Consider the following 26,470-nt stretch of genomic DNA (forward strand, 5'->3'; position numbering starts at 1 on the left):
ACTAAAGTTTATCCAGCCTTCTTTAAAAGATATTTTAGCCAGCTGGGAATCAATTTCTAAGAGTACATGAAAATCCGTTGCAACATCTAAGTAATTTTATATAGATTAACTCATTGGACCAACCATTATAACTGTTATTCCTTGTGTCAAATTTTAACCTCCTTTTTTTTATTTATTATTCTAGACCTTTACTGGATCAATTTTGGTGGCTGTCAACCCATACCAAATCCTACCCATCTATACCAGTGAACAAATTAAGCTCTACAGGTAATTCAAGAATTTAAATTTTATCAGAATTTTTTTGATTTCCAAATATTTGATATAGTTTCATTGTGAATTAGGCGCGGAAAGGCCTTACCAGGCATTGCTTGGACTTTATCCACTGATATTTGTTATTTTTTTTTAATTTAGAGAGAAGAAAATTGGAGAACTGCCCCCACACATATTCGCCATTGGAGATAATTGCTACAGTCTTATGAAAAGAACGAGGTACAAACTTTAACAATTCAGAGCAACTCCATTACTTGTTCATTTCAGCATAAATAAAGTGTCACGTGCTTAGGCTTTTTCAGACAATTAAGGCTTTTGCGTTATTTTAAAATTAAATTAAAAGAGTTCATTCATTGAATTAAATCAGAGTTTATTTTTTTATGGCAGTGCTTTTATTTAGAAAAAAAACATTAGGTTTCATGCTATTTAAAATAACAAACAAACAAAAACAAATTAAAATAAGAATATAAATTTGATGTCACATTATTCAAACTTAAATGTTTAAATGTGGGAAAAACAACGGTAACAATTTTGTAAAACTTTTTCCAATGATTTGAGATGGTAATTTGTTGATATTTCCTGGTATTTTAAACACTTTTATTAGCAAAGCTACTTTGTAACAAGGATGTATTCGTTCGTAAGTCACAGTAAGTATAGGAAAATTTGATTTTCTTCAAAAAATATTAATTTTAATGCTTTTATTAAACTAACACAAATTGCGTTCCTTAGCTGAACATGTTTTATAAATATATTTTAATTTTAAATGATTAGAGTAAGTAAAATATAATCTATAATACAACGTAGCTTTATGTCTGTCTGTCCCTTAAGATCTCGGTAACCACTGAACCGATTGGATACTAATCTTCAGGGAATAATCCTACTGGTCCTGTGGTGGTTTTAGGCTATTTTCTTGGGGTGGAACATCCACAACCGCCCAAAAAATAAAACACCCCCCGATTTTAAAAAAATGTATAAGTTGTTGCATTGGTTGCATCTCCATATATATATATATTTATTTTATTTTTTTTAAATTATCTCTTGTAGCGAAGCCGCTAGTTTAGCAATATGGTAACACAATTCAAAATAGATATTAAGAATAGAGAGATGTAAATTTTGGTAGAATGTGAAGACATACTTAACTTTTTAATAACGGAGTAGCATAGCTACTATCTTTAACACTAGCGACACAGCCTCATAGCATCTAGGGGCTCTTTATGCAAAGGCGCTGAGAGGGGATATCAAAATAGCTTAAAACCGTCTCAAGATTTAAATCTAAAAAAATAAAATAGCTTAAAACCATTACATGACCTATGTAAAGTTTGCCTAAAATAGAGAACCCAATCGATACAGTATTTATTGAGATCTTAAGATTCAGGCAAAAAAACCTTACTACTTTATATAACAGGACGTCCTATTATCCTACCCCTAATTGTAACTTTCTCTGTTTTGAATTAACAATTATTCTTAAAAACCAGTGGCGTGCGAACCGAAGGGGGCATTTGGGGCAATCGCCCCCCCCCTAGCGACCAAAACGCCCCCCCCTGCCTCCCCCTAGCCACCGCCCCCCCTGCCCCCCCCTAAATGTTGAAAAATGCCCCATTTTGCCCCCCCCTGGTCAACAAAAATGCCCCTTTTTGCCCCCTACCCTACAAAAAGCAAAACTATCCCAGTTTCCAAAAAAAAAATCAAGAAATACTCAACAAAAAAAATTTTTGGCGCTTCGCGCCAAACAGACAATTACTATTCATTTAACCATACCAAATTTTTTAATTAGTGTAGAAATTAGGTTATAATCTTTTTTCACTGAACATAACAAACCAGGCAATGGGAAGTATTTTATTTGGTATAATATAAACTTTTGGATCTACTGCAGTTCACGGTAAAATATTGCTGGTAACGAATATTGCTAAAAATTTATGAATTTTAAAGGCTGCTAGCTGCCAAACGGCTGAACGTACAGATCATACCCGCCCACTATTTTAAGCGGTATAAGAAGGCCTACAAATAATCTGGAATAGCCAAGATCCAATGATGCACAGGGAAAGCTTCACTGAAGAAAAAACGCGTAAAATAGGACTTTTTCGCGCATTTCTCTGCACTGCAAGATAATTATGCATTATTGATTTATGGATATTCCAGATTATTTGTAGGCCTTCTTATTACGCTTAAAACAGTGTGCGGACATGATATGTATGTTAAGCCGTTTGGCAGCTAGCAGCCTTTAAAATTCATAAATTTTTGGCAATATTCGTTACCAGCAATATTTTACCGTGAACTGCAGTAGATCCAAACTTTTTACCAAAGAAATTTTGTACATCCCCAATGATGATACACAAAATTACCCCTTATATAGATTACAATTAGTGGATGAAATGTATGGAAACTCGACTTAATTAACCAACCAATCAAAATTCCATTAAAGTCCCCAAAGTTGTTGAGCCAACGAATAATAAAATTTTATATGAATTATTTGGGATTAGTGTAATAAATAGCCCAAAAACCCCTCCTTCCCTGAATATTTGAAGAAAAAAAATTGCGCTTCGCGCACTTCCAAATGGTTTCTGCTTTTTATCACATGCATTGTATATTTTGCTTTTATTTCTATAAAAACATTTGTAAACAACAAATATTTAATCAAAAAGTTATTTTATATAAAAAAGAAACAGCGTTGATATTTATCTAAGCCTTTTTCTCAACACTGTATGTCTGTCTAAATGAATAACTATATAAATGATGTCATTTTATTTTCAGGATAAGTTTATCATTTTTTTTGTTTACATACCCTTACAAAAAGACATGTTTTTTTTTATGGCAATTTTCATTAAAAACCCTTAAAACTAACTACACTCTATATTCCTAACTTGATAAAATACGCCACTCTTGTTGTCTTTAATTGATTTTAGTTCAAAGGGGGAGTAAATATTTTTAGGTGGTGCGCTTCACGCACCGCCCTTATAAATCCTTGGAAACACCACTTAATGAAAAATTAACAGAGTTTTAAAGTGCCATTTAAAGAGGGTAGGATATGTTGATATAACTTTTTAGCTTCTCTATAATACTATGGCTGTCAGTACGTAATGCTAAGGGGGAAACGTGATTTTTTCAACTGCAATTAAAGATAGAAGGCTAAAACTTAATGTTAACATTTCCATCATTATGGAGTATAATTAACTATTAAAAATTCATGGATGTCGGACTGCTTTTCAGGACGTTTTTGGCTATTTTTGTATCTTTTAAATTTCGGGTATAGTCCCTTTTGTGACATTGCCTCTTAAGGTGCATTTCGTCGTATTTTCACAGTAGCTTTTCCCCTATTTATAGCTCCTGTGGGGCCAATTGCCTAACCCTGCGGGGAAATCACCTGACCTAACTTAACCTAGAATAACCTATTAAAAGCTACTATGAAAATACGACGAAATGCCCCTTAAGAGGCGTTGCCACAAAAGAGACTATACCCCAAAGTTTTCCATATTTCTAAGAGATTTTTATATCAGTAGATGAAAGGACAAGTAATTTTTTTTATTTATTACATAGTTCTTTATATCTTTGATTTTTATGGTACGATAAATTTTTTTGTGGATTATAATATTAAAAAAAATAAAATTTCTTGCTATTTCGAGCATCCAGTATGTAATTTACTTTGACTGTCATCACACAATATGCAGGAAAAAGGATTTGTGACTTTTTCTACCTAAAATATATATTTATTTCAACAATGCTCTTTAAATCTACTTGTCTGTATTCTTATTAATGATTTTTTGTGCTTTGCTACTTAAAGATGTTGTCATCCTTGTTGTTATACAATAAAGAAATATTTAAAATCAGTTTTACATATTAGGTTAATTATGAAGGTAATCTATTTTTGTTGGGGTTATTCATCCTTCCTGCTGAGATTTTATAACATCCTCTTCCACCCATAAAAAATGTTTTGTGGTGGAGGGGGGGGGGGTAGGTTAAATTATATTCTGTACTTTTTTTTCGAAGATGCTTTCTAGCTCCCTTCCCTTCGGTCATTGCAGGGTGGGGAGAAGGGATGGGGGAGAAGAGATGGGGGGAAGAGATAGGGGATATAAACGGGAAATAGGGATGGGGGAAGGGATGGGGAAGAAGGGATAAGGACTAGAAGGCCCATAATCAAATAATCCCACCCCTTAAAACGCCCTTATTTAAAATTAGTATATATAATCAAAATGCCCCCCCCTAAAGCAAAGTGCCCCCCCGGGGCACTTTGATTTAGGGGGGGGGGCAAAATTTTACAAAATCTTCAAAATGCCCCCCCCTAGACAAAGTGCTTCGCACGCCACTGTTAAAAACCGTGTGGTGTATAAATTTGCCTTAACTTACAGTTCTTAATTTCGTTGTGTTATATCATTTTCCGATGACTAAGCCGTTGCCATAATATTGTATACATTTTATATTGTCTTTAATACGAACAAGGGCTATATTGTAAAAAGTCTTGTAAATATAAGCAAACAATATTTTAACGTTAAATGTAAATGACAGTTTTTGAATATGTTAGTCAAAAAGCTCAGTAAATTTAAAACAATATATGTTCTTGAACTTTAAAATCAGCTAATAAACAATGAAGTTATAAAACCCTGCTAAATGTTTTAGTATATTTTGCAGATTCAAATGATATAAAGTAATCACAATTATTAAAACTATTATACTATTTAATTTTGATGTGCATAGTTTTTTATTTATCATTATATCAAAAATTCACACGACGGCTAGTTTAAAGGTTGTAAGCGACTGATAGTTAGTAAAGTCTCAGAGAAATAAATGTACAAACATTTAACATTATGAATTGTTCATCAATTATCCTTGCTATTACATAGATGTAGTAGAGTAGCCTCTTCATTTTTAAAGGACACTATTACTACAATTTCAACTATTATGTTAATTATGTATAAACATTTACTTCTTTAAAAATCTTTGGAGTACTATAATAGATATAGTAAATGATAGCTTACTCCCATATATAAAAAAGTTTTTTCAAAATAACCTAAAATGTATAAAAGCTTGACTTCTAAATACTAATTTTATTCTACAGTATCTATGCAGCATAACCTAATTCTAAATACTTCATCTATAAAAGTAAGCTTTAATTTTGAATGATAATTTAATAAAAAAAGAAAATAGTTTTTTTCATATAAAAATGTTAAATATTAAAATTTATGTATATCAATATATTTTAAACACCCCCCCCCCTGCTGATATTGTCTCTTGCTAAAAAAATCTCTTCCAGTTTACTTTTAACATCCAACTAAACTCAAGGTTGATCATATTATTTTCTTCTTTTTTCTTTTTTTAGCAACATTTTCTGCCTTTATAGTTCTACAAATTTCTTTATTTTTACCTATCTTTTAATATGTAAATTAAATTAATATGATTTATGTCATTTAGACTGATGAGGGTGCAATGTCCACCGAAATATATTTCAATAAATAGCTGGGAAGTTAAAAGACTTTTTCACTTAGTGAATTTATCATATACTTATACCAAGTCGAGGTTTTATAATCATGATGTTATAAAGTGTAGCCTCCTTCCTAGTTATAATTGTGAAGTTTTATCACTGTGATTTTTCCTTGCCTATTGGAAAAACATTCCCACATATATATTTGTTATTTCAGTGATAAAGTAATGAGTTAAAAATCATTTGGTTAGTTACTCCTTCACAAACATAAAACAAATGACAAATCTAAATCATATCCTATCAAACCACATAACAAACAAAATGTTTTTTAAAGCAAAAAACAGTATCAAACTTTTCCACAACCAAACTGCAACTGTCAACTTCCTAACAAAATGTATCAAACACAAACAAACCATAATTCCACCAACATTCCGAATCCAAAACAAACCCAACCCAAATATTTCTAACACAAACAAACTGAAATGGTATGACCAATCTGTGAAAACATCAAAATTTTTCATACAAATTGCTATAGATGACTTACAAAAGCAAATAAATATTTCAAAACAAAAAACAAAAGAAACCCAATTACTTTTATTACAACATCTTAGTGAAGAAAACAAACAAACTGCTGTCTCCTCTCTCCTAAATTATGAAATTACATTAGCAAGAAACTTAAAAGAAGCCAAAGTTAAAAAATTTAATTTTCTATGTAAAAAGCAAAATAACACACCTTGTATAGAAAACGATTATTCAGGAGACACCCCACATCAACCCTTCACCCCTCATTCCCCAACTCTGACACCATCACCTCCTCTCAGAAGACCCGCCACCCCCCCTTCCCCAATTCTGTCTCCGTCGCCCCCAGACATACCCCCTACACCGGATGCTTATACAGAAAACACTCCCCCACAAACTAATACAAAGAGTAATAGAAGAAAGAATAGGCCCGGCATTAGAACAAGACAATTCATAAAAAAACAGAGAAAGATTCAAAAACAAACACAAATCTCGGCAATCTTTAACTTCTCTGACTTCATAGTAGACACTGCAACTGAAAAACTTTTAAATAGGGGTTTAAACTTCTCAATAAAAACACCAATACCAAAAATAACACAAATACAAGCTGACTGTAAAAAACTAGAGAGACAAATGGCATGGAAAGAACATTTCAAATATGATACATCAATCTATGTATCAAAGATTTTCAAGCAAGAGAAAACAAACCTCCCTCCAAAACCAATCCCACCAAATCTTACTTCTTTTCTAAACACAATAGAATCTAACATATGTGACAAAACAAAATGGAATAGAAACCATTTCAATCCAAACCGAAGCAATATTTCAAAAGAAGAACAGATAGCTTTAGAATCTCTAAAACAAAAACAACAAGACAAACAACTCATCATAAAACCTGCTGACAAAGGAGCGGGCATATGTATCATAGACTACGAAAAATACATAGAAAACTGTATGTCTCATCTAAACTCTGTACAACACCAACAATCTGGCCCCATTCTACGTTATTATACTCTTAGTTCAACAACACAAGCATTCCAAACTAAAGCAAAAATCAGAGCTACACTAAAACAGGGCAAAATAAGAGGGTGGCTAACGAATTCTGATTTTAATTCAATGGACCCTAAAGAATGTGGACTTGCAAAGTTTTATCAAATCTATAAAATCCACAAACAATTCAATGAAGGACAATTACCGCCAGCAAGACCAATCATCAATAATGTTGGTTCACTTACTGAAAACATCTCAAAATATGTCGACCATCACACTAAAGACCTTGTCAAAACATTACCTTCCTACCTTGAAGACACAAGAGATTTCCTGGACCTTTGTGAAAACATAAACCAATCTGGAAATCTTAAAGACAATCAAATCCTTGTTACTATAGATGTAGTTTCTTTATACACCAACATTTCCAAACGAGATGCAATACCATCAGTTCATCATTATTTAGAAACAAGACAAGACAAATCCGTTCCTACATCATATATTTTACAATTACTCGAATTAGTATTTGACTGCAACTATTTTAAATTTGGCAATAGAGTGTTCAAACAAGAAATAGGGGTAGCAATGGGTACAATATCTGCACCAAACACAGCCACACTTACGATGGGAAAATTAATTGATCCCAAACTTCACCAACTAGCATTAGACATCCAAGGTAACTTTGACCCTATATCAGCACTAAAAAGATTTTTAGATGACTATTTTATGCTTTGGACAGGAGGCATACAATCATTAGAAGAGTTCCTGAATGAAATCAATAATATCCATCCTACTTTAAAGTTCACATACAATTATACTTCTCCCTTTCCATGCTATGAAACAACAGATGTGCCACACGACTGTTTTTGTCATACAACAAGGAAAATCCCATTTTTGGATGTACAAATAGAAATAAAAAATGACAAACTAATAACAGACATTTACAGAAAACCAACAGACCGCTGCCAATACCTTCTTCCTTCATCCTGCCATCCACCCCATGTTATAAAAAATATTCCTTACTCCCTGTGCTATAGACTGGTTAGAATTTGCTCAGAGAGACCAACTTTACTGAAAAGAATGGAGGAGCTGAAAGACTTTTTCCTTTTAAGAAACTATGATAAACAATTAATCAATTCCAGCATTATGAGAGCATTAAAACTCAAAAGATCCGATACCCTAAAAAAAGTCACCAAAAAACAAAACTCAAGAACAATTTTTACTACTACCTACCACCCTGCACTGCCACATATATCAAAAATATTAAAAGATTCGTGGAGAATGAATATTGAAACAGACAACCAATTGAACAAAGTTTTTGACAAACCACCAATGGTAGCATATAAACAACCTTCTAATTCCAGCCTACGTCAAATTCTTGTGAAATCCACACTCCCTGACAGGGAACACAGAATTCTGCCAGGACTCAAACCATGTAATATGAATATATGTAATATATGCCCATACATCGATGCAAAATCTACAACCACAAGTTCAAACGACAACAGTATAAAGATATCAATAAACTGCGAGGCCACCTGTCTTACAAAAAATATTGTGTATTGTATAACCTGCTCTTATTGCAAACAACAATATATTGGCGAGACTGGACGCACTCTAAGAACCAGAATTGGCGAACATTTAAGATACATAGCAAATAACAAACACACGACAACAGGACAACATTTCCAACAACCAAATCACAACATGAAAGTTACAATTTTACATGTTCTGAAATATGAAGGAGAAACAGAGAGAAAAATTAAGGAGGCAAGATGTATCAATCTATTCAACACAAAAACAATTGGCCTCAATAATAGATAATAGAATTAGTATATGATTAGCTAATTAATTTTTTACACTTTTTGTTTGTACAGCAACATTTTTAAAAAAAACTTCTTTTAGTTTACATAATAAAACAATAAATGAAAATATGAACTAATTCATTTTTTTTAAAAAGAAATTTTCCAACAATTTGCTCAATGTTTTTTGTCAATATAACGGATATAGTAAATAATAGCTAATAGCAAAATAAATTTTTTTTTATTTTTCAAGACCTAAAAAATTTTACTTAAATTTTATTATCATATTTATGTATATACCTAGAGTTATCTCTTTTTTAAAAAAATATTTTTGGAAATATAATAGATATAGTAAATGATAACTAACTCCAATATTAAAGAACCTTTTCCACAATAACTTTTTTTAAATGTTTTTTTTTTTTTGATTATCAATAATAATATATAAACAGTTTAACTCTTAAATACAAATCTTTTGTCAATATAATGGATATAGTAAATGATAGCTAATAGCAATTGAAAATTTTTTTATTTTACAAGACCTAAACTTATAAGAAAAATTTTTATTATCATAATTATGTATAAACATTTACTTCTTTAAAAATCTTTGGAGTACTATAATAGATATAGTAAATGATAGCTTACTCCCATATATAAAAAAGTTTTTTCAAAATAACCTAAAATGTATAAAAGCTTGACTTCTAAATACTAATTTTATTCTACAGTATCTATGCAGCATAACCTAATTCTAAATACTTCATCTATAAAAGTAAGCTTTAATTTTGAATGATAATTTAATAAAAAAAGAAAATAGTTTTTTTCATATAAAAATGTTAAATATTAAAATTTATGTATATCAATATATTTTAAACACCCCCCCCCCTGCTGATATTGTCTCTTGCTAAAAAAATCTCTTCCAGTTTACTTTTAACATCCAACTAAACTCAAGGTTGATCATATTATTTTCTTCTTTTTTCTTTTTTTAGCAACATTTTCTGCCTTTATAGTTCTACAAATTTCTTTATTTTTACCTATCTTTTAATATGTAAATTAAATTAATATGATTTATGTCATTTAGACTGATGAGGGTGCAATGTCCACCGAAATATATTTCAATAAATAGCTGGGAAGTTAAAAGACTTTTTCACTTAGTGAATTTATCATATTATGTTAGTAATAATTAGTTTAAATAAGCCAATAATACATTTTTAAAATTAATTTACTATATATTAATGATTTAATGGTTTACCGCAATGACTGCAAAATTATCTAATAATGTTACTTGATTGTTATTGTTGTATTAAAGTAAAACACTAGTCTGTATATACAACACATCTATACTATAAATCTGTTATTGTTGTGTTGATTTAGAACATAATTTTTTTCTTATTAAACTTACTTAAAATTCAGTGAATACATAATAATATTGAATATCTAAGTTCCGTTTAAACGCCACAAAATGACAACTTTAAATATCAAATTCTGAAAAAAAATCACAGACCTTCCCTTTTCAAGTTATTTCCCACTTTTTTTCTCAAATCCACCCCCCCCCCCTCCCCCGTCCCCCTGGATGTGTTGTAGTCCAAACATATGGTTTGTAATGAAGGTATAATGAATTACAACCACTCTCACTTTTACTTGGCTATAATATACATCTTTTTTTATAAGTTCAGCTACTCTATAACTAAGAATATTTATCTACAACTTTAAGAACAGCAGCTTCTATATAATTGTATTTTAATGACGCACACCTAGTTTAAATGACGTACAGTTACGCTTACTATCAATTGGGGTTAAGTATTATACATTTTAGGGAGCAATGATTTTCTAATTATAGAAAAATGACGTGCAGCTAGCTTTACTTATACTGGGCTATAATTAGTTTAATATAAAACTTGGGGAAAATGATGTACAGTCATTCTTTTTTTACTTAAGTAGTTAGAAAAGCCATCTTAGAGATCTTTAGGATTACATTGAACTAATTTATTATAAAATTTGAAATGGTGCTTTTTTATTATTGGATAATTTTAATATAAATAATTACTCCTATAACTTGTAATTATTAATGTTAAACTTGTAATAACTCTTATTACAATAATAATGATAATAATATTAATTGCAAGGAAATTTAAGTTTTAATTACAAGGCCAATTTTCCCAGGGTAAAACATGGAAAAAGTCAGATTGATAAACAGACACAAAGTTAAGAATGTAAAGGAACTATTGTTTAGATATTTTTGGTGGCGTATGTCTTTAATACCAGGGAGGGTGTGGACAACCGTATTGTAAATCACATGAACCAAAGTTTTATAACCATGTTAGCTTATTCGTTGGATCGATAACATTGGGTAACTTTATTAATTTTTGTTATAGTTTGGGTCTAAATTAATAATGTCCAAATTTTTCAACCAATGATATTAATCTACAGAAGGGATAATTTTGTTTAATATCTTTGGGTATGTTCATTAGTTTATCGTTCATTAATCTTGGACCCTTAAAACACATTGTTCGCTTCAATTATCACGAGCTTCTTCACGATATCATTGGGTGGTAGATTAATTTAACGTGCATTTTTATAGCCCTATATTACTACTTTAGATAAATATTTTTACCCTTTTTTTCAAAAGAATATTTTGTCACCCAACCAATAATATTTAGACTAGAATCACATCTAAATATAATTGTTAAACCAATATTAAATTTTCACCTTTCAAGTAGTTAAAAATCCAAACTCCAAAAAATGCAGTTAAAGAAATTTGCGAAACAATTAGCAATAGCAATAACATGATTTGCAAATTTTTTCTGCAACAAAGAATTTTGTTTTTTAAAAAGTACACCGATAATCAAATTTAAATTTAAATGCAGATTTTCCTAATCTATGTACATGGTTGGTCAGTAATATCCCTTTATTAATAGTTCTAGGGGGGGGGGGGGACTTTTCTTCTTATTTATTTATTATGATTGTCAACAACACCCTTTTCCCCATAAAATATCCTAAAGCCCACCCTTACAAATTATAAAGCTTCCCCCCCCAAAAAATACCCATAGACGGGAGAGGAAAGAAATATAACTTTGAGCCACCCCTAGACATTTATAAAACTTCCTTGAAAATTAAAACCTATTCGGACAAGCATTTTACAAGATATTTAGCCTCAGACTATAAACTTTACTACCTTATATAACACTAGTGGTTGCCCACTTGCATCCAGGGGCTCTGTATTTGAATATTTATTTAAAAATAGCCAAAAACCACCCCAAAAACTTAAATCTTCACAAACAATGGAGAACTCAATCGGTTCTATAGTCATAGAAATCTAAGGCTTCAGACAAAAAACCTGACTACTTTATAGTAGAATTATGATTTTAATATTAATATTTTAATTTTAGGCAAAACCAGTGCATAGTGATCAGTGGAGAGAGTGGAGCAGGGAAGACAGAGTCCACCAAGCTGATCCTGCAATACCTGGCAGCTATTTCTGGCAAGCACAGCTGGATTGAACAACAGATTCTCGAGGCTAACCCTATTCTTGAAGGTATTAATATTGCTAATTTTGAAATATATTGCTTATTAGATTTTTAAATTAAATGATATTGTTGAAAAAAAATCTTAAGGTTTTAGGATTAAAGACCGCAAATTTATAAATAGAGTAGCTTCGCTAAACAAAATTCTAAATTTCTTTCTTTTCAATATTTGTCATCCAATACAATTAGCAATTTTGAATTAAAACTGTCAAATATTTGATTTTAATAACATGATTGTTCAAAATAAGATATAATTTAAAATGTTTTCATTTTCATATTTTTGAAAGCGTTGCTATTCTGCTTTTCATTTTATCACATATATAAGGAAAGTATTTGACTGTGTATCTTAAACTTTGTATTAGGTAAAGATACATTATAAGTCTCAATTAAGTCTTAAGTAAGAATAAGTTGGGTTTTTTTTACAAGAAAAAAGTTAAATTCTACTGTTTGGGTCATTCCTAACTCTATCAAAATCTAAAAAAGCGTAGTGTATAATTTTACATAAAACGATATACATATGTAAAAAAATCTTAAAAAGGCTTGGAAAGGTTTAAATCAGACTTAAAATTATGTATTTTATAAAAATTGTGAATGTTCATCTTCTACGGACAAAACATCCTTGTTATGAAATAAATATTGATTGTGAGAAAATGTATGTTTTGCAAAAAAATGTAACTATGTATTTAAATCTTAAAACTGTTCTTATTTATTTTTATAGCTTTTTAAAACTATAAAACATTCTTGATTTATCAACAAGATTAGGATTAAATTTGTCAAATATATGAATTGTAAGGCTAGGACAATGGTTTTTCATATAATATTTTTAAAAATTTCTACCATTGAAAATTTTTTCTTTTTTAGCTCAAACCAAAAAGGGGTGGGGGGTTATATTTTACTTACTATTTGTACTTTGCATTTTAAAGATGGATTACCAACCCTTACAACCTTAAATTTTATAACTGGAAATTAAAAATAACTTTTTACTTTGTTATCGTTATCGTTGTAAAGAATATACTCCCTAGACTAAAAATTGAAATCTATAAAAAATGAAATTAAATACTGGATAATAACTATCTACACAGCTATTACTGCCTAGTGCCTACCCCCAAATATACAGAAGAAAAGAAGTCACGTTTGCCATTTGCTTCTTAACCTTTATTTTTTACTTGATATTATGGATTCACAAAAAATTTAAAGGATGACAATTTTTGTAAATATTATGTAAATAACAATATATTACATTAAATGCTGTAGTAGGGTTTGTATTTTTACAGCTTCATAGATAACAAATTTAAGCAATCTAGGTCATATTTAAATACTAAAAAAATAAGTAATTCTTCGTGAATAAGACCCCTAAAGGGCCATTTAAGCTAAACGTCATGCACATTTTTATACATTTCAAGATGCGTAGCATCTCTATAATTGTCGTCTGTAACAGTTATTCCTAAATAAAAACTAAACAATGCTTGGTGATTATTATTTTCTATTTTACTAGCGGCTACGGCACTAGAAGCCTCTAGAGGCACTTATGGTGATTGGGTGGGGGGGGGGGGGGTGTTATCGACCCTCCCCCTATCCAATTTAAATTTAAGTTTTATAAAGAAAAGTAAAGAAATAGGGGGTTCATTTTTTATTAGGAATGTGTGGAGATACCATCCCCCAAAATAGTTAAAAACTTTCCTTGGACCCCTAGAGGTTAAAAATATCCTTAGCTACAGAAAAAAGCTTACTACTTTATACAATTGGATCAAAATGTCCATTTAAAATAACACTCAAAATTTAAAATTATATTAATCAAGTGGCTATGTTTTTAAGGACTTGTTGATCCTTGTTTTTTTTGCACAGACTTTAGTCACGATTCTTTTTGTCAAATTGTTTTAGATCATTAGGTAAAAAGCTGCTTGGGGAATTTAACATTTTTTGTCATTGCGCATTTTTTCATGAAGAATTTCTATTCCCTATATGACATGTCGGTGTGTTTGAACGTTTGAATGTGAATGAATGAGCTTTGTATCCCCATTTTTTTCTCGTAATCTGTCAATATTCCTTGCCTTATTTTTTTCAATTGTGGTAGTTTTCTTCCTTTACTGACTGATTAATATAGTTGTCTGTAGATTCTTTAATAAATGGTTATGTAAAAGGCTGCGCTGCTTTTGAGATAATTGTCCTTTTAATTCTTTATTTGATTCAAACTTCAAATGGCTTAGCCTTTTAAAACGAACCCTTTGGCAGCTAAAGAATCGTCAAAGAAAAATTTCTAGATAAACACAACTATCCTTGTTCTGACAAGAATGTACTTAATAATATTATTTTATCATTTTCAGCCTTTGGTAATGCCAAAACAGTACGGAATGACAACTCCTCGCGGTTCGGAAAATACATTGATATATACTTCAACAAGGCTGGTACAATCGTTGGTGCAAAGGTGGACCAATACTTGCTAGAAAAATCAAGGATTGTTCATCAAAATCCCCAGGTAAATAATTTTAAAAATAAATTTTAACAGACCACTGAAGAACTCTAAAACAGCTCAAGAGATTATTATCCTTTTTCTTGTTAGACAAATGTTAGCAATTTGCAGGAAGGGAGGGTACATTATACTTAAAATTTTATAATAAAAAATGGTACACTGACAAACCTCCTACTGCGACAAACGTACTAATGCGACAGACGTCATAAACCTCATAATGCGACAAACATCCTAATGCGACAAACGTCCTAATGCGACATCACTTTAGTAAAACGTTCTAAAAATTTTCAAAAATTGAAAAATAAAAAAATCTTACAAATTTAAGGACAAAATCCTCTAATTGTAAAAATATTTAACAATGTAAAATTCAAAATGGCGATAAAACACAGTGAAATATTTTTTAACTGAAATTTATTTACTGAATTACTTTAATCATAGGTCAAATTTTAAAAATCTGTCCGACAGTTTTCCCAAAGTCTGTGTTGGCTATCAAACAAAATGGTTTCGAACCCGATACAACCGTGCATTTCAAAAATAGACCTTTAATTTAAAAAAAAATATATATTTCCTCTTTTTTTAGAACATTTTAAAACCAAATTTAGAAGATTTAATTTTCAAAAAAAAAATTAGGAGGTTTTACTTAAGAGATGTCGCATTAGGAGGTTTGTCGTTTAGGGGGTTTGTCGTTTAGGAGGTTTGTCGCATTAGGACGTTTGTCGTAGTAGGACGTTTGTCGGTGTACCTAAAAAATTAGGTACCCTAAGTCATAAGTAACTTCAGTGTCTAAACTTTTTCAGCATTAATTCTTTAATAGGGGGGATAGTTCCGGTTATCGTAACATAAGGTGTACATAATTTTTTCGTCCATTATCTTATCCCTTATTCATTAGCAATTTTATGACTAAAATTGTTTTAATTTAATTTCCAGCATGGCTTTGAAACTTATTGATATCTACTGATTTAGAACCGATTCTCAACCAAACTGAATAATCATATATCGTATCAAAGACAATTTTCCACTAAAAAGAATATAAGATTAGTGTTTCGGGTTCAACTAAAGTGGAATTATTCTTATAATTTTAATATCCGCGGAAAGCTGTCTTTAATGTACATATATAGATAAAGAATAGTTATTTCTCGTATCGTATTATAAACGGCTTTCCGCGGATATAGAATGTACAATTATAAGATTAAAACTAGTTTTTTTAGCCCCGAGGTGCCGGAGGCACCGGCTAAAAAAACTGGTTTTAATCTTATAATTGTACAATTCTATATTCGTAGAAAACTGGATATAATACGATGCTAGACATAGTTTTTTCGTATGGATGAGAACCGGTTCCTATCCACCGGATTCGAATGAATACGAGAAACAACATTACCCCATTTCAATAGAATAGAAAGTCTTTAATTATTTGAAGTGGTTGTTGACAAAATATATTAATGATTAATACCAATCGAATTTACTTTTCAAAAAAGCTCAAAAAAAGTTCTGAAAAAAAATTAAAAATATTAATATTTTAACAATTAATACATAATATAATACTTGTAGGAGCGCAACTACCATATATTCTACTGTATGTTGGCTGGCTTGTCCAAAGAGCACAAAGACAGGCTTCATCTTAAGGATGCTTCCAGCTATCATTATTTAATAGGGGTAAGTGAAAATTAATGTTTTAGTAGCGAAGCTACTATATTTGTTTGTGGTTTAGTTGGTCAGCAACGAGACTCTATTTTACTTTCCTAAGTAAAATTTTCCTTAAAAAAAATAATAAAATTATAAGATTATAGCTATATGGTATGAAAATTAATTAAGTTGTTCGTTGTTTCGACGTTAGCTCTTTTTGACGACTATTGGCCAGTTTTATTAAATAATTTAGTGTGGTTATACTGTTTAGGATTATTTAATTAAGACATGAGATGATGGTTATGAAAGACAGTAATATTTTTTTGATCACGTCTCTTTTTATAATTATAACTTGAAAGCCATAAAATGTATTGCTTAGTCCCACGCATGCTGTAAAACGTTCATTGTAATAAATAAAGAAGGATTCAACAGTCGTAGAATTTAGTGCATATTACTTCTTTTTTCTATAGCATCCTTTAAATACACATACTTGACATTTCTAATATTTACTAATTGCTCAGGAGCGGGGTCATGGTAGCACTGTGTGCGAGGGGCGCGACGATGCCGCGGAATTTGCGGACATCAGATCAGCCATGAAGGTTCTCATGATGACTGATCAAGAAATATGGGACATTTTAAAGGTAAATATATTTTGTACTGAAGTGTTGATCAGAGAGGTGTGACAACGGGCTGTTTACTACACTAGTCCACAAAGTTTAAAATAACGTTTTTTTATCATTGACCTAATGACTTTGGAGAACTTTAGTAAGTTTTGATTGGTTGGATTATTAAGTTGAGTGTCCAAACGTTTCAACCATGAATTGTAATCTAAAGAAGGGATATTTTTTTAGTATCATTGGGGATGTAAATCAATTCATCGGCCGGTGTCTTATCCCTTCAGATCCCTGGATTATATATACAAACATGTAGTATGATTTGCTGATACCAGAATGGTATGCGCACACAAGACTTGATTTTACAGTCTAACCCTGGCTTGGGTCATTGATTAATCTCAGGAATAGGCATAACCAACAAGCAAAATAAATATAAAATAATATTTGGGGGGCAAATGGAGAGGTCGTCAATTTTACGATGTGTTGCCCCCCAACGACAGTTGAAAAACATGTATAGGTTTTGTGATTTTTTCCCGAATTAAGTTCGTTATTGGTAGAAGCTGGATTAATCTACTTTGATTAAAGCATCTAGGAGCTCTTTAATTGAATGGGTATTGTGGGGACAGAAAAATAGCCTGAAAATTTTAATTTTTGATTCAATAATATCTATCTGAAGTGATTTTCTAAAAATAACATTCTTTTTATGTTTCAGATCCTAGCTGCGCTACTTCACATGGGTAACATCAAATACAAGGGAAAGGTTATCGACAACCTGGACGCCACAGACATTCCAGATCACTCCAATGTTGAACGTGTGGCAGCTATTCTGGGGGTGGATAAGCATAAGATTGTGAGCGCACTCACATCTAAAACTATTGTCGCACAGGTAGGCGGGTCATTTTTTGTCTTTGAAGCGAATTTCGCCTTAAACGTCCTTAAAAATGCATAAATAGAAATAAAAAAGGCATTTGATAGACAGGCCGGAAATTTTCCTATGAGTGCCTTGTCGATCTCACAATCATCTCACCCAATTATTTTTTAGTTTTTCGTTTATTTCTTATAATAATAATAATAATATTTATTTCGGAATTCATTAGGAATACAATCTTGCATATTAATAAGATAGCCCACTGGCTATTGGAGAAGCCACCGAAAGCGTAGGCGAGCCTATGGTTTTGGTGACTGCTTCTTTACAATATACTATAACAAATTAATAGTAAAATAATGTGGTATATCATAATATAATTTAATATCAATGCATAAGTATTCCCGAAAACCTACAGATGACGTCATGGGAGGGATAATGATAATCTCTCCCGATCACAGTTAGTGATTGTAGCCAATTAGGCCGACGGCCGTATGCGTTAGTTCACTCGTTGGCCTGTCCTTATCCTGAATAGGTACCTCGTATCCGATCCAAGCATCAAAGAGGGCAACGAGATCCATTGATTGGCTGGGGGAGCTCCAGCCAGGTGGGGGGGGGGGTGTGGTGCATGGGTAAAATCAGACAATTAATCTGTTTATTACTTTAGCTCAGGATAGGTTACATTGGGTATTGTGTAGCCCCGCAGGGTTACAACTACTTAGATATGTTAGGGGTTATGTTTTATTCAAGGGAATCCTTCCCCACATTTCATTTTTTTTTAAATATGGGGGGGGGGGTGGTCAGTGCTTGATGGTACTTTTAGTGAAAGCCCCGACAGTAGTGCTTAAAAATACAGACAGGTAAACCTACAGACAAAAATATGAAAAATATTTATTATTATTTATCTCTAAAAGTCATAACTATTGAGTTTGTAAAGTCAAATACTGCAGAAACGAATAAATTAATATCACAAAAACTAATCAAACATAGAACAGGTTTTGTTTTTCTTTTATACTTTTATTATTTATTTACTCCATTTCTAGGGCGAGTCTGTAGTATCAACCTTAAACACCCACCAGTCAAAGGACATCAGAGACGCATTCGCCAAAGGAATCTACGGCCGGCTGTTTGTTTATATTGTCAAGAAGATTAACAATGCTATATACAAGCCTGATGTCAGGTAAGAATCGTTTTAACATTTTAATGACTCCTGTAAGAAATAGGTATAATCTGGTAAAGCGTATCAACCTTATCCTTATCAGTAATCTTTCGTGTTCAATAATGCACACTGAATTTACATAACTGATATTTCAAGTAGTGATTCCTGGAATAATAAAGCAAAATTCTAGTTACGCAGCATCTCACTATGAGGCCTTACAATACGAGTGTTTCAGAATTTTTGGACATTACGGCGTACAAACCTATATTTTTTAACTCACAAATATTCTTCCAAAAAAATCACTGTTAGAATGTTGTAATTTTTGCTTTTAATGTTATATGACGAATAATTAATTCTTGTTATGATAAAATCAAGCGGACAGAAAGAAGACAAACCTTACTTAAATAGTGTAGCTTTTCTTAAATAATTATTTTTAATTTCAGAGATGCTGATAAGTGTGCTATCGGAGTTCTCGACATTTTTGGATTTGAAAATTTTGAAACAAACAGTTTTGAACAATTCTGTATCAATTATGCCAATGAAAATCTACAGCAGTTTTTTGTACAGCATATTTTTAAGGTAAACAGAATTCATGATATTTTTTCAAAAGATATAATTTTGATATGTTTTTAATTAGCATATAATGTTTTATATTTTAAAAAAATACTTAGATAAAGAATTTGTGTTTATAAATATAATTGTAGATGGAGCAAGAAGAGTATAACAACGAGGCTATTAACTGGCAGCATATTGAGTTTGTTGATAATCAAGAAGCGTTGGATTTGATAGCTGTGCGACCTATGAATATTATGGCTCTTGTTGATGAAGAATCTAAGTTTCCTAAGGTAAAAGTGGATAATCTAGCAAACTTAGCTGGATGTTAAATGTAACAAGGATGACAACATTACAGAGTTGCTACGCTTTCTTAATCGTACCTAACTACTAAAGGAATCACCATGCAAAATTTGAAATCGATAGGACAATTTTAACATGCCTAAATTAATGAAAAAATCTATCCGTTTGTGACGGACGGACGTACGGACGGACGGACCCACCCTAATTATATAAAAGCTTCGCTTTTAAAAATAATAGAAAATGTCGGAATATTTAATGGGTTAAAAAATCTATTATAAATATTTGAAAGAAACATTTTGGTCCTTTAACAAACCTAAAAGATGATTAAAAAGTAAAAAGAAAATATTTAGAATGAAAAAAGTTCATCTAATTAATTTTTCAGGGAAGCGACAAAACGATGTTGAACAAGTTACACCAGAAGCACGGGGGTAACAAGAACTATCTGAAACCAAAGTCGGACATGAACACCTCCTTTGGTTTGAACCATTTTGCTGGCGTTGTTTTCTATGACACCAGAGCTTTTCTTGAGAAGAACAGAGATACTTTTAGGTAATTTATTGGGATATAGAAATACTATTTTATCTCTAGCTGTTCCGCTTTTCAAACATAACAGTTTTTGACCATCTAGACTATAATTATTTACACGATAGAAATATTCTGTAAACTAAATTTTGAAATGTTAATTCCTAGGACGATTTGGCTTATTATTACATATTCTAAAAACACCTTACGTCTAAACTTATTCGTCATATTCAGTTTACTCACTCACTATTTGAGAAAGACGCATGATTTTTTTGGTGAAGATTCCTCAAACAAATATGCATCTTGTATATGCCTTAATTGGTCAGTTGGACTGTCAGTTATACTATGAATATTTAAACGTAATGGTTTCGTGATTTTATATTTGTTTATCAGATCCTTTCCTCTCTCACCCACCCCTCTTTTGTATGTCATCTCAACTTATGAATACTGTCATCCTTGTTTTGATTTAAAAATTGTGCAAAATCATAAATTTTTTTAGGATTATTTTAAGATTTTAAAATAAAAGTTTTAAGTTGCAATTAAATTTGAATTTTTCCTATTTTTATATTTTTTTTGGCATTTTAATGAGAGATTATGTTGACTTAATTTAATTGTACACTACTTGTGTTAAGCGGCACTTTTTTCTTTGTTAATCTGCTTTGCATCCAATTGACTCATTTTAATAAGAGATTATTTTGGATTTGTTTAATCTTAATTAAAGGGTGAGCAAAAAAAAAAATGCGTAGATTTTTAAAATTCAAATTGCGCGGCTTGTGTTAATAGTAGAAAAATGTTACGCATACCGTTAGATCCGCTATGAACTGTATTTTTTGGAAATATAAAAACGATTCCTGTGCTACGCATTGGCAAGGAACTACGCGTTAAAATGTCCCAATTGACGTAAAACTTGACTTGCGAGTATATAACTAAATTTTAGAGAATAGTGTTTGCAAAAATAACTGCGTAGATTTTATAAATTCAAATTGCGCGGCTTGTGTTAATAGTAGAAAAATGTTACGCATACCGTTAGATCTGCTATGAACTGTATTTTTTGGAAATATAAAAACGATTCCTGTGCTACGCATTGGCAAGGAACTACGCGTTAAAATGTCCCAATTGACGTAAAACTTGACTTGCGAGTATATAACTAAATTTAAGAGAATAGTGTTTGCAAAAATAACTGCGTAGATTTTATAAATCCAAATTGCGCGGCTTGTGTTAATAATAGAAAAATGTTACGCATACCGTTAGAACCATTATGAACTCTATTTTTTGGAAATATAAAACCGGTGCCTGTGCTACAAATAATATAAGAACTAGGTGGTAAAACGTTCCAAATTTTACTCGCAAGTCATGTTTTAATTCAGTTGGAACATATGTATTACCACGTAGCTCCCTAACTATATGCAGCAGAGGAATCGTTCTTATATTTCCAAAAAATACACTTCATAGCGGTTCTAACGGTATGCGTAACATTTTTCTACTATAAATACAAGCCGCGCAATTTGAATTTTAAAAATCTACGCATTTTTTTTGCTCACCCTTTAATATTGTTATAATGACGTGGAAAGAAATAAAGTAAGGGGTCTCGTCGCATTTTCACAGTCGCTTTTGATAGGTTATTTTAGATTAGGTAAATATTAATGATTGCCCCGCAGGGTTAGAGTGTTAGAGGGGCTAGAAATAGGAGAAAAGCTACTGTGAAAATACTACGAAACCCCCTACTTCGTTTTTTCCCATGATCCAAAAAGGTATTCATCAATTAGATATATTTGCAATACAATGGCTAACAATAACACATACAATTTATATGGACTTTGAATTTTTCAAATTTTTATTGCTAGACAACCGCGCTGATGTCATTATAATTATATTTAATTAAATGTATTTACCTTTTCTTAAGAAGGGAATATAGTAATTTTGTTTTAATTGACGGCTTATCCTTGGGTGACGAAATTCATTAGACTAATATTTTATACTTTGTAGCTGTGTTTAGTGCCCTAGGAAAATAGGGATAGATGTCACTGCTTTTTGCCTACTTATTCTATTGACGTCATAGTAGAGGGAAAGAGAAAGGGGAAAGAAACCCTCTAGAAAATAGATTGGGTTTAGGGTCTGACGTCAAAAGAATAGGTAGGCCAAAAGAGGTGACTTTTTTCCCCATTTTGCTTGGGCACTATAGACAGCAACCTATTTATTTTAGTAATGATCTGCTACAGCTGATGCATGAATCAAAAAATAAGTTCCTTCAGTCATTGTTCAGGTAAAACTTTTCTCATTTTGTACAATTAATTATAAATAGAATTCTAAATTGGCTATTATAGTATTACTTAAGTAGTTATATCTTTATTAAATATCAATGAAGGACAACTTATAATGATATAATATCATATAAGTTGTTCTTCATAACATAATTTTCCCTGTATTCTCATTTGAATCAACCTTTTAAATATAAAAACCATATGGAAGCCTTAACCTGTTACCTGACCCAAATATGGCTCCTCTATTTTCAAAATTTTTATAAAGCATCCAACCTTTTTAAATTTGAGGCTTCGTCGCGGCTGTTGAGCCCTGAAAAAATCTTGTTGAATTTCAAATATCTTTTTTATCTACAATTTATTCAGAGAAAGACAAAGAAACATTTAAAATCAAATAGATAATTTTTAAAGCTTTTTAGACATTTGTATAATGATTTTAAATGTCTCTTAAAAGGTTGTCTCTGCTTTTTTTATTGCAAGTTAACTGGAAAGTCATATAAAATTTTACTTGTTTAATGTGCTCCTATATTTAAACCACCAATTACTGACCTTACCACTCCAAATCTATAAAAAATATTTTTTTTAGCGAGGATCTTGCCATGGGTGCTGAGACCCGGAAGCGAGCCCCCACACTTTCCTCCCAGTTCAAGAAGTCCCTGGAATCTTTAATGAAAACTCTCAACCTGTGCAACCCGTTCTTTGTCAGATGTATCAAACCCAACGAGCACAAAAAGCCTATGGTAATTCAAATTTTTATTAATAATTATACTAATAATTCTAACCGTTTGTATGTACGTTCATTAAGAACTTTTTTATAGAAACTTATTTTCTTTTTTTTGGGTGTGCGAGCAGGTGCCGAAAATAAAGATTATATAGCGCCTTTAAAGATGACGTCATACTATCCTAACATTGTTCAATTAAAATAGGATTTTTTTGTGTGTGAATATTTCTCTGGCATTTGCTCAATTTTAACGTCCGTAAACCTTTTTTAATGCTCAGTCTTAATAGACAATGGGATATATTTTGTCATATTTATGTTTCCGACAGTTTTGCACATTTTTGCATCGTTCTAACATTTCCTTATTATCTAATTACTTTATGTTTTTATGAATGATATTGAGATTTCCTTTCTTATATTACTTACTTAATTAAATTTATTTTGTGAATATTTTATATTTAACCTTTTATAATATTTTGACCTTTTCAAAACAAAGATACAGTTTTTCCTTTATAAAATTTATGAATATAAAATAAATCTTGTTTTCTAATAAATTAAGGAAACAAGAATACTTTTATTTCATGTGTGGCGCAACATTAACATTATCTACTTCTATAAAAAACAAGGATGACAACATCCATAAAAGCGAAGCACTGAAACGGTAGGACAAACGGACATTAACACTTGTATGGTATCTGAACTGAATAATCAGAATTTAAAAGTATTAGAGTCGAAGCAAAATTGTAAGTAAATTTGTTGAAAAAACTGCTTGAAGCAGGATAATGTTTATGGACATACTTACATTTTTGGACTTATAGAGTTGCTTCGCTTATAATATTGTTCGTTGTTGTCCCAGGAATCAATATACCAAAAATCAGATCAAACGGATAATTAGAACACTTGAAAATTTGTTGTTAAAAAAGTAGAATAATCAACATTTTAAAATGGACGTACGGACATTCTGGTAATGATTATAGAGTTGCTACGCTTTCTAAATCGTACCCAGCTACTACAGGAATCATCATGCAAAGTTTGAAATCGATAGGACAATTCTAACATGCCTAAATTAACGAATAAAAGCTATCTATCTCGGACGGACGTACGGACGGAAGGACGGACGGACCGACCCTAATTATAGAAAAGCTTCGCTTTTAAAAAGTATTTTTTTTTGTATGTATAATTATATGCCTATTCAGATCTTGCTAACCATTGAACCAATTGAGTTTTTATGATGGTTTTGGGATATTTTTCTTCGTCGGTCCTACCCCTGTTTAAGAGGTTTATTTGGAATTCTTCTTCGGTTTAGTCGTTTGCGAGATCCTTTGGTACTGACATAAGACATCCTTCACTTTTATATAAGGATTACTACTTTATATTATAAATGCATATAAAATATCCGAATTTAGATATTTTTATGTTTAGATGTTTGATAGAGAGCTCTGTTGTAGACAGCTGAGATATTCCGGAATGATGGAAACTATCAGGATCCGCAGGGCTGGATACCCTATCAGGTACATTAAGGTTTAGATAACATATTACCATATCAGGTAGATGAAGGCCTAGGTAGCTTATTATACACTGGTAAAAACTTGGTAGTTAGTTATTGTGGAAATGATGGTAAATATTACGATTTGCCAGACTGGTTATAATACTAGATACAAAAGTATTATAGGCAATGGTTTAGGTTTATCAATATAGCATTGATTATATAATTCTGGAATATCATAAACTCTCGGAATCTTACGAGCATGATATCATAGAATGTATAATTATAGTTTGGGACAGGTAGCTAATTTTGCACTATTTTGCCTTTATCATTGTAAAGAATCAAGAATTCAGATATCGTAGAGATGGATATCATAAAAAGATATGATATATCTATTTATTAAATGCTGTATTTAAACAATTTTAAAACCGCTAAGTTTAAAATGAAACAAATATCTAGTTTATCGATTTTTTTGTATTTTTTGTATCAAATTTGATATTTTTAGGCACACTTTCCGTGAATTTGTGGAAAGGTATAGAAATCTAATCAACGGATGTCCCCCTGCACATAAGGTAATACTGGCTAGTGGATAGATGTAGAATTTTTTTTAATAAATGAGCTAACCCATGACTCACAATGTCCGTTAGTCCAAAAATTTATGTAATAAAACGGTAATAAAACGGAATTTATATATTAGGATAAAAAGGATTTTCACTCAGACAAAAACAGATTAAAAGATGCTGACAAACAAACAAACAAACCCTAGAATAGTTTAAGCTAGGGAGGGAGAAACATTGGGCTGTTTATTACACTATTTAGTCCCCAAACTTTTGTAATAGCGTTTTTTTCTGTTGCTTGACAACTTTGAGGACTTTTATTGAATTTCGATTTGTTGGTTCATTAAGTTTAGTGCCCAAACTTTTCAACTACTAATCTAATCTACAGAAAAGGTATTTTTGTGTATAATCATTAGGTATGTACAACAATCTTTCGGCCCTGTTAGATTCCTGAGTTTTAGCTATTAGTTTTAATCAGATGAAATGATTAGGTTGACTGTGGGGCTGCAACTGCACGAATCTGTCAGACAGTGTTGGGTAAGGCTGACTATCAGCTGGGCAGGACAAAGGTGTTCCTGAAGGACGCTCATGACCTGTACCTGGAGCAGGAGAGAGACAGAGTACTCACCAGGAAGATTCTTATCCTACAGAGATGTATCAAAGGATGGTACTACAGGTAAAGGGTGTAAAAAAACCCCAAAAAGTTCACTTTTTCAATACAAACCCTACAGTTTTGTTTTAAAAAATTCCAATTAATGCTCAAGCATTGATAATAAGAAAACAATATTGAAATTTGAACCTCTCATGAGCACTACACCTCTAAACCTAGCC

At 31.3% G+C, this 26,470-nt stretch overlaps 1 protein-coding gene across 5 annotated transcripts in view; it reads left to right on the forward strand.

Moving 5' to 3' along the window:
- Positions 1-26,470, forward strand: part of ck (unconventional myosin-VIIa ck) — a 104,572-nt gene that overhangs the window by 16,326 nt on the left and 61,776 nt on the right. For all 5 annotated transcript variants that reach the window (XM_080150403.1, XM_080150404.1, XM_080150401.1 and 2 more), the window contains 16 exons: positions 185-267; positions 412-489; positions 12,378-12,523; positions 14,837-14,988; positions 16,531-16,635; positions 17,127-17,246; positions 17,932-18,105; positions 19,128-19,264; positions 19,687-19,822; positions 19,948-20,088; positions 20,481-20,647; positions 22,824-22,883; positions 23,465-23,618; positions 25,019-25,107; positions 25,588-25,654; positions 26,131-26,315. In XM_080150403.1, coding sequence (XP_080006529.1) covers positions 185-267; positions 412-489; positions 12,378-12,523; positions 14,837-14,988; positions 16,531-16,635; positions 17,127-17,246; positions 17,932-18,105; positions 19,128-19,264; positions 19,687-19,822; positions 19,948-20,088; positions 20,481-20,647; positions 22,824-22,883; positions 23,465-23,618; positions 25,019-25,107; positions 25,588-25,654; positions 26,131-26,315 — 1,994 coding nt within the window. The remainder of the gene's footprint in view (positions 1-184; positions 268-411; positions 490-12,377; positions 12,524-14,836; positions 14,989-16,530; positions 16,636-17,126; positions 17,247-17,931; positions 18,106-19,127; positions 19,265-19,686; positions 19,823-19,947; positions 20,089-20,480; positions 20,648-22,823; positions 22,884-23,464; positions 23,619-25,018; positions 25,108-25,587; positions 25,655-26,130; positions 26,316-26,470) is intronic.

This window comes from Acartia tonsa, chromosome 2 (assembly GCF_053477335.1).
Source record: "Acartia tonsa isolate MP-2025a chromosome 2, ASM5347733v1, whole genome shotgun sequence".
Classification (NCBI taxonomy): domain Eukaryota; kingdom Metazoa; phylum Arthropoda; class Copepoda; order Calanoida; family Acartiidae; genus Acartia; species Acartia tonsa.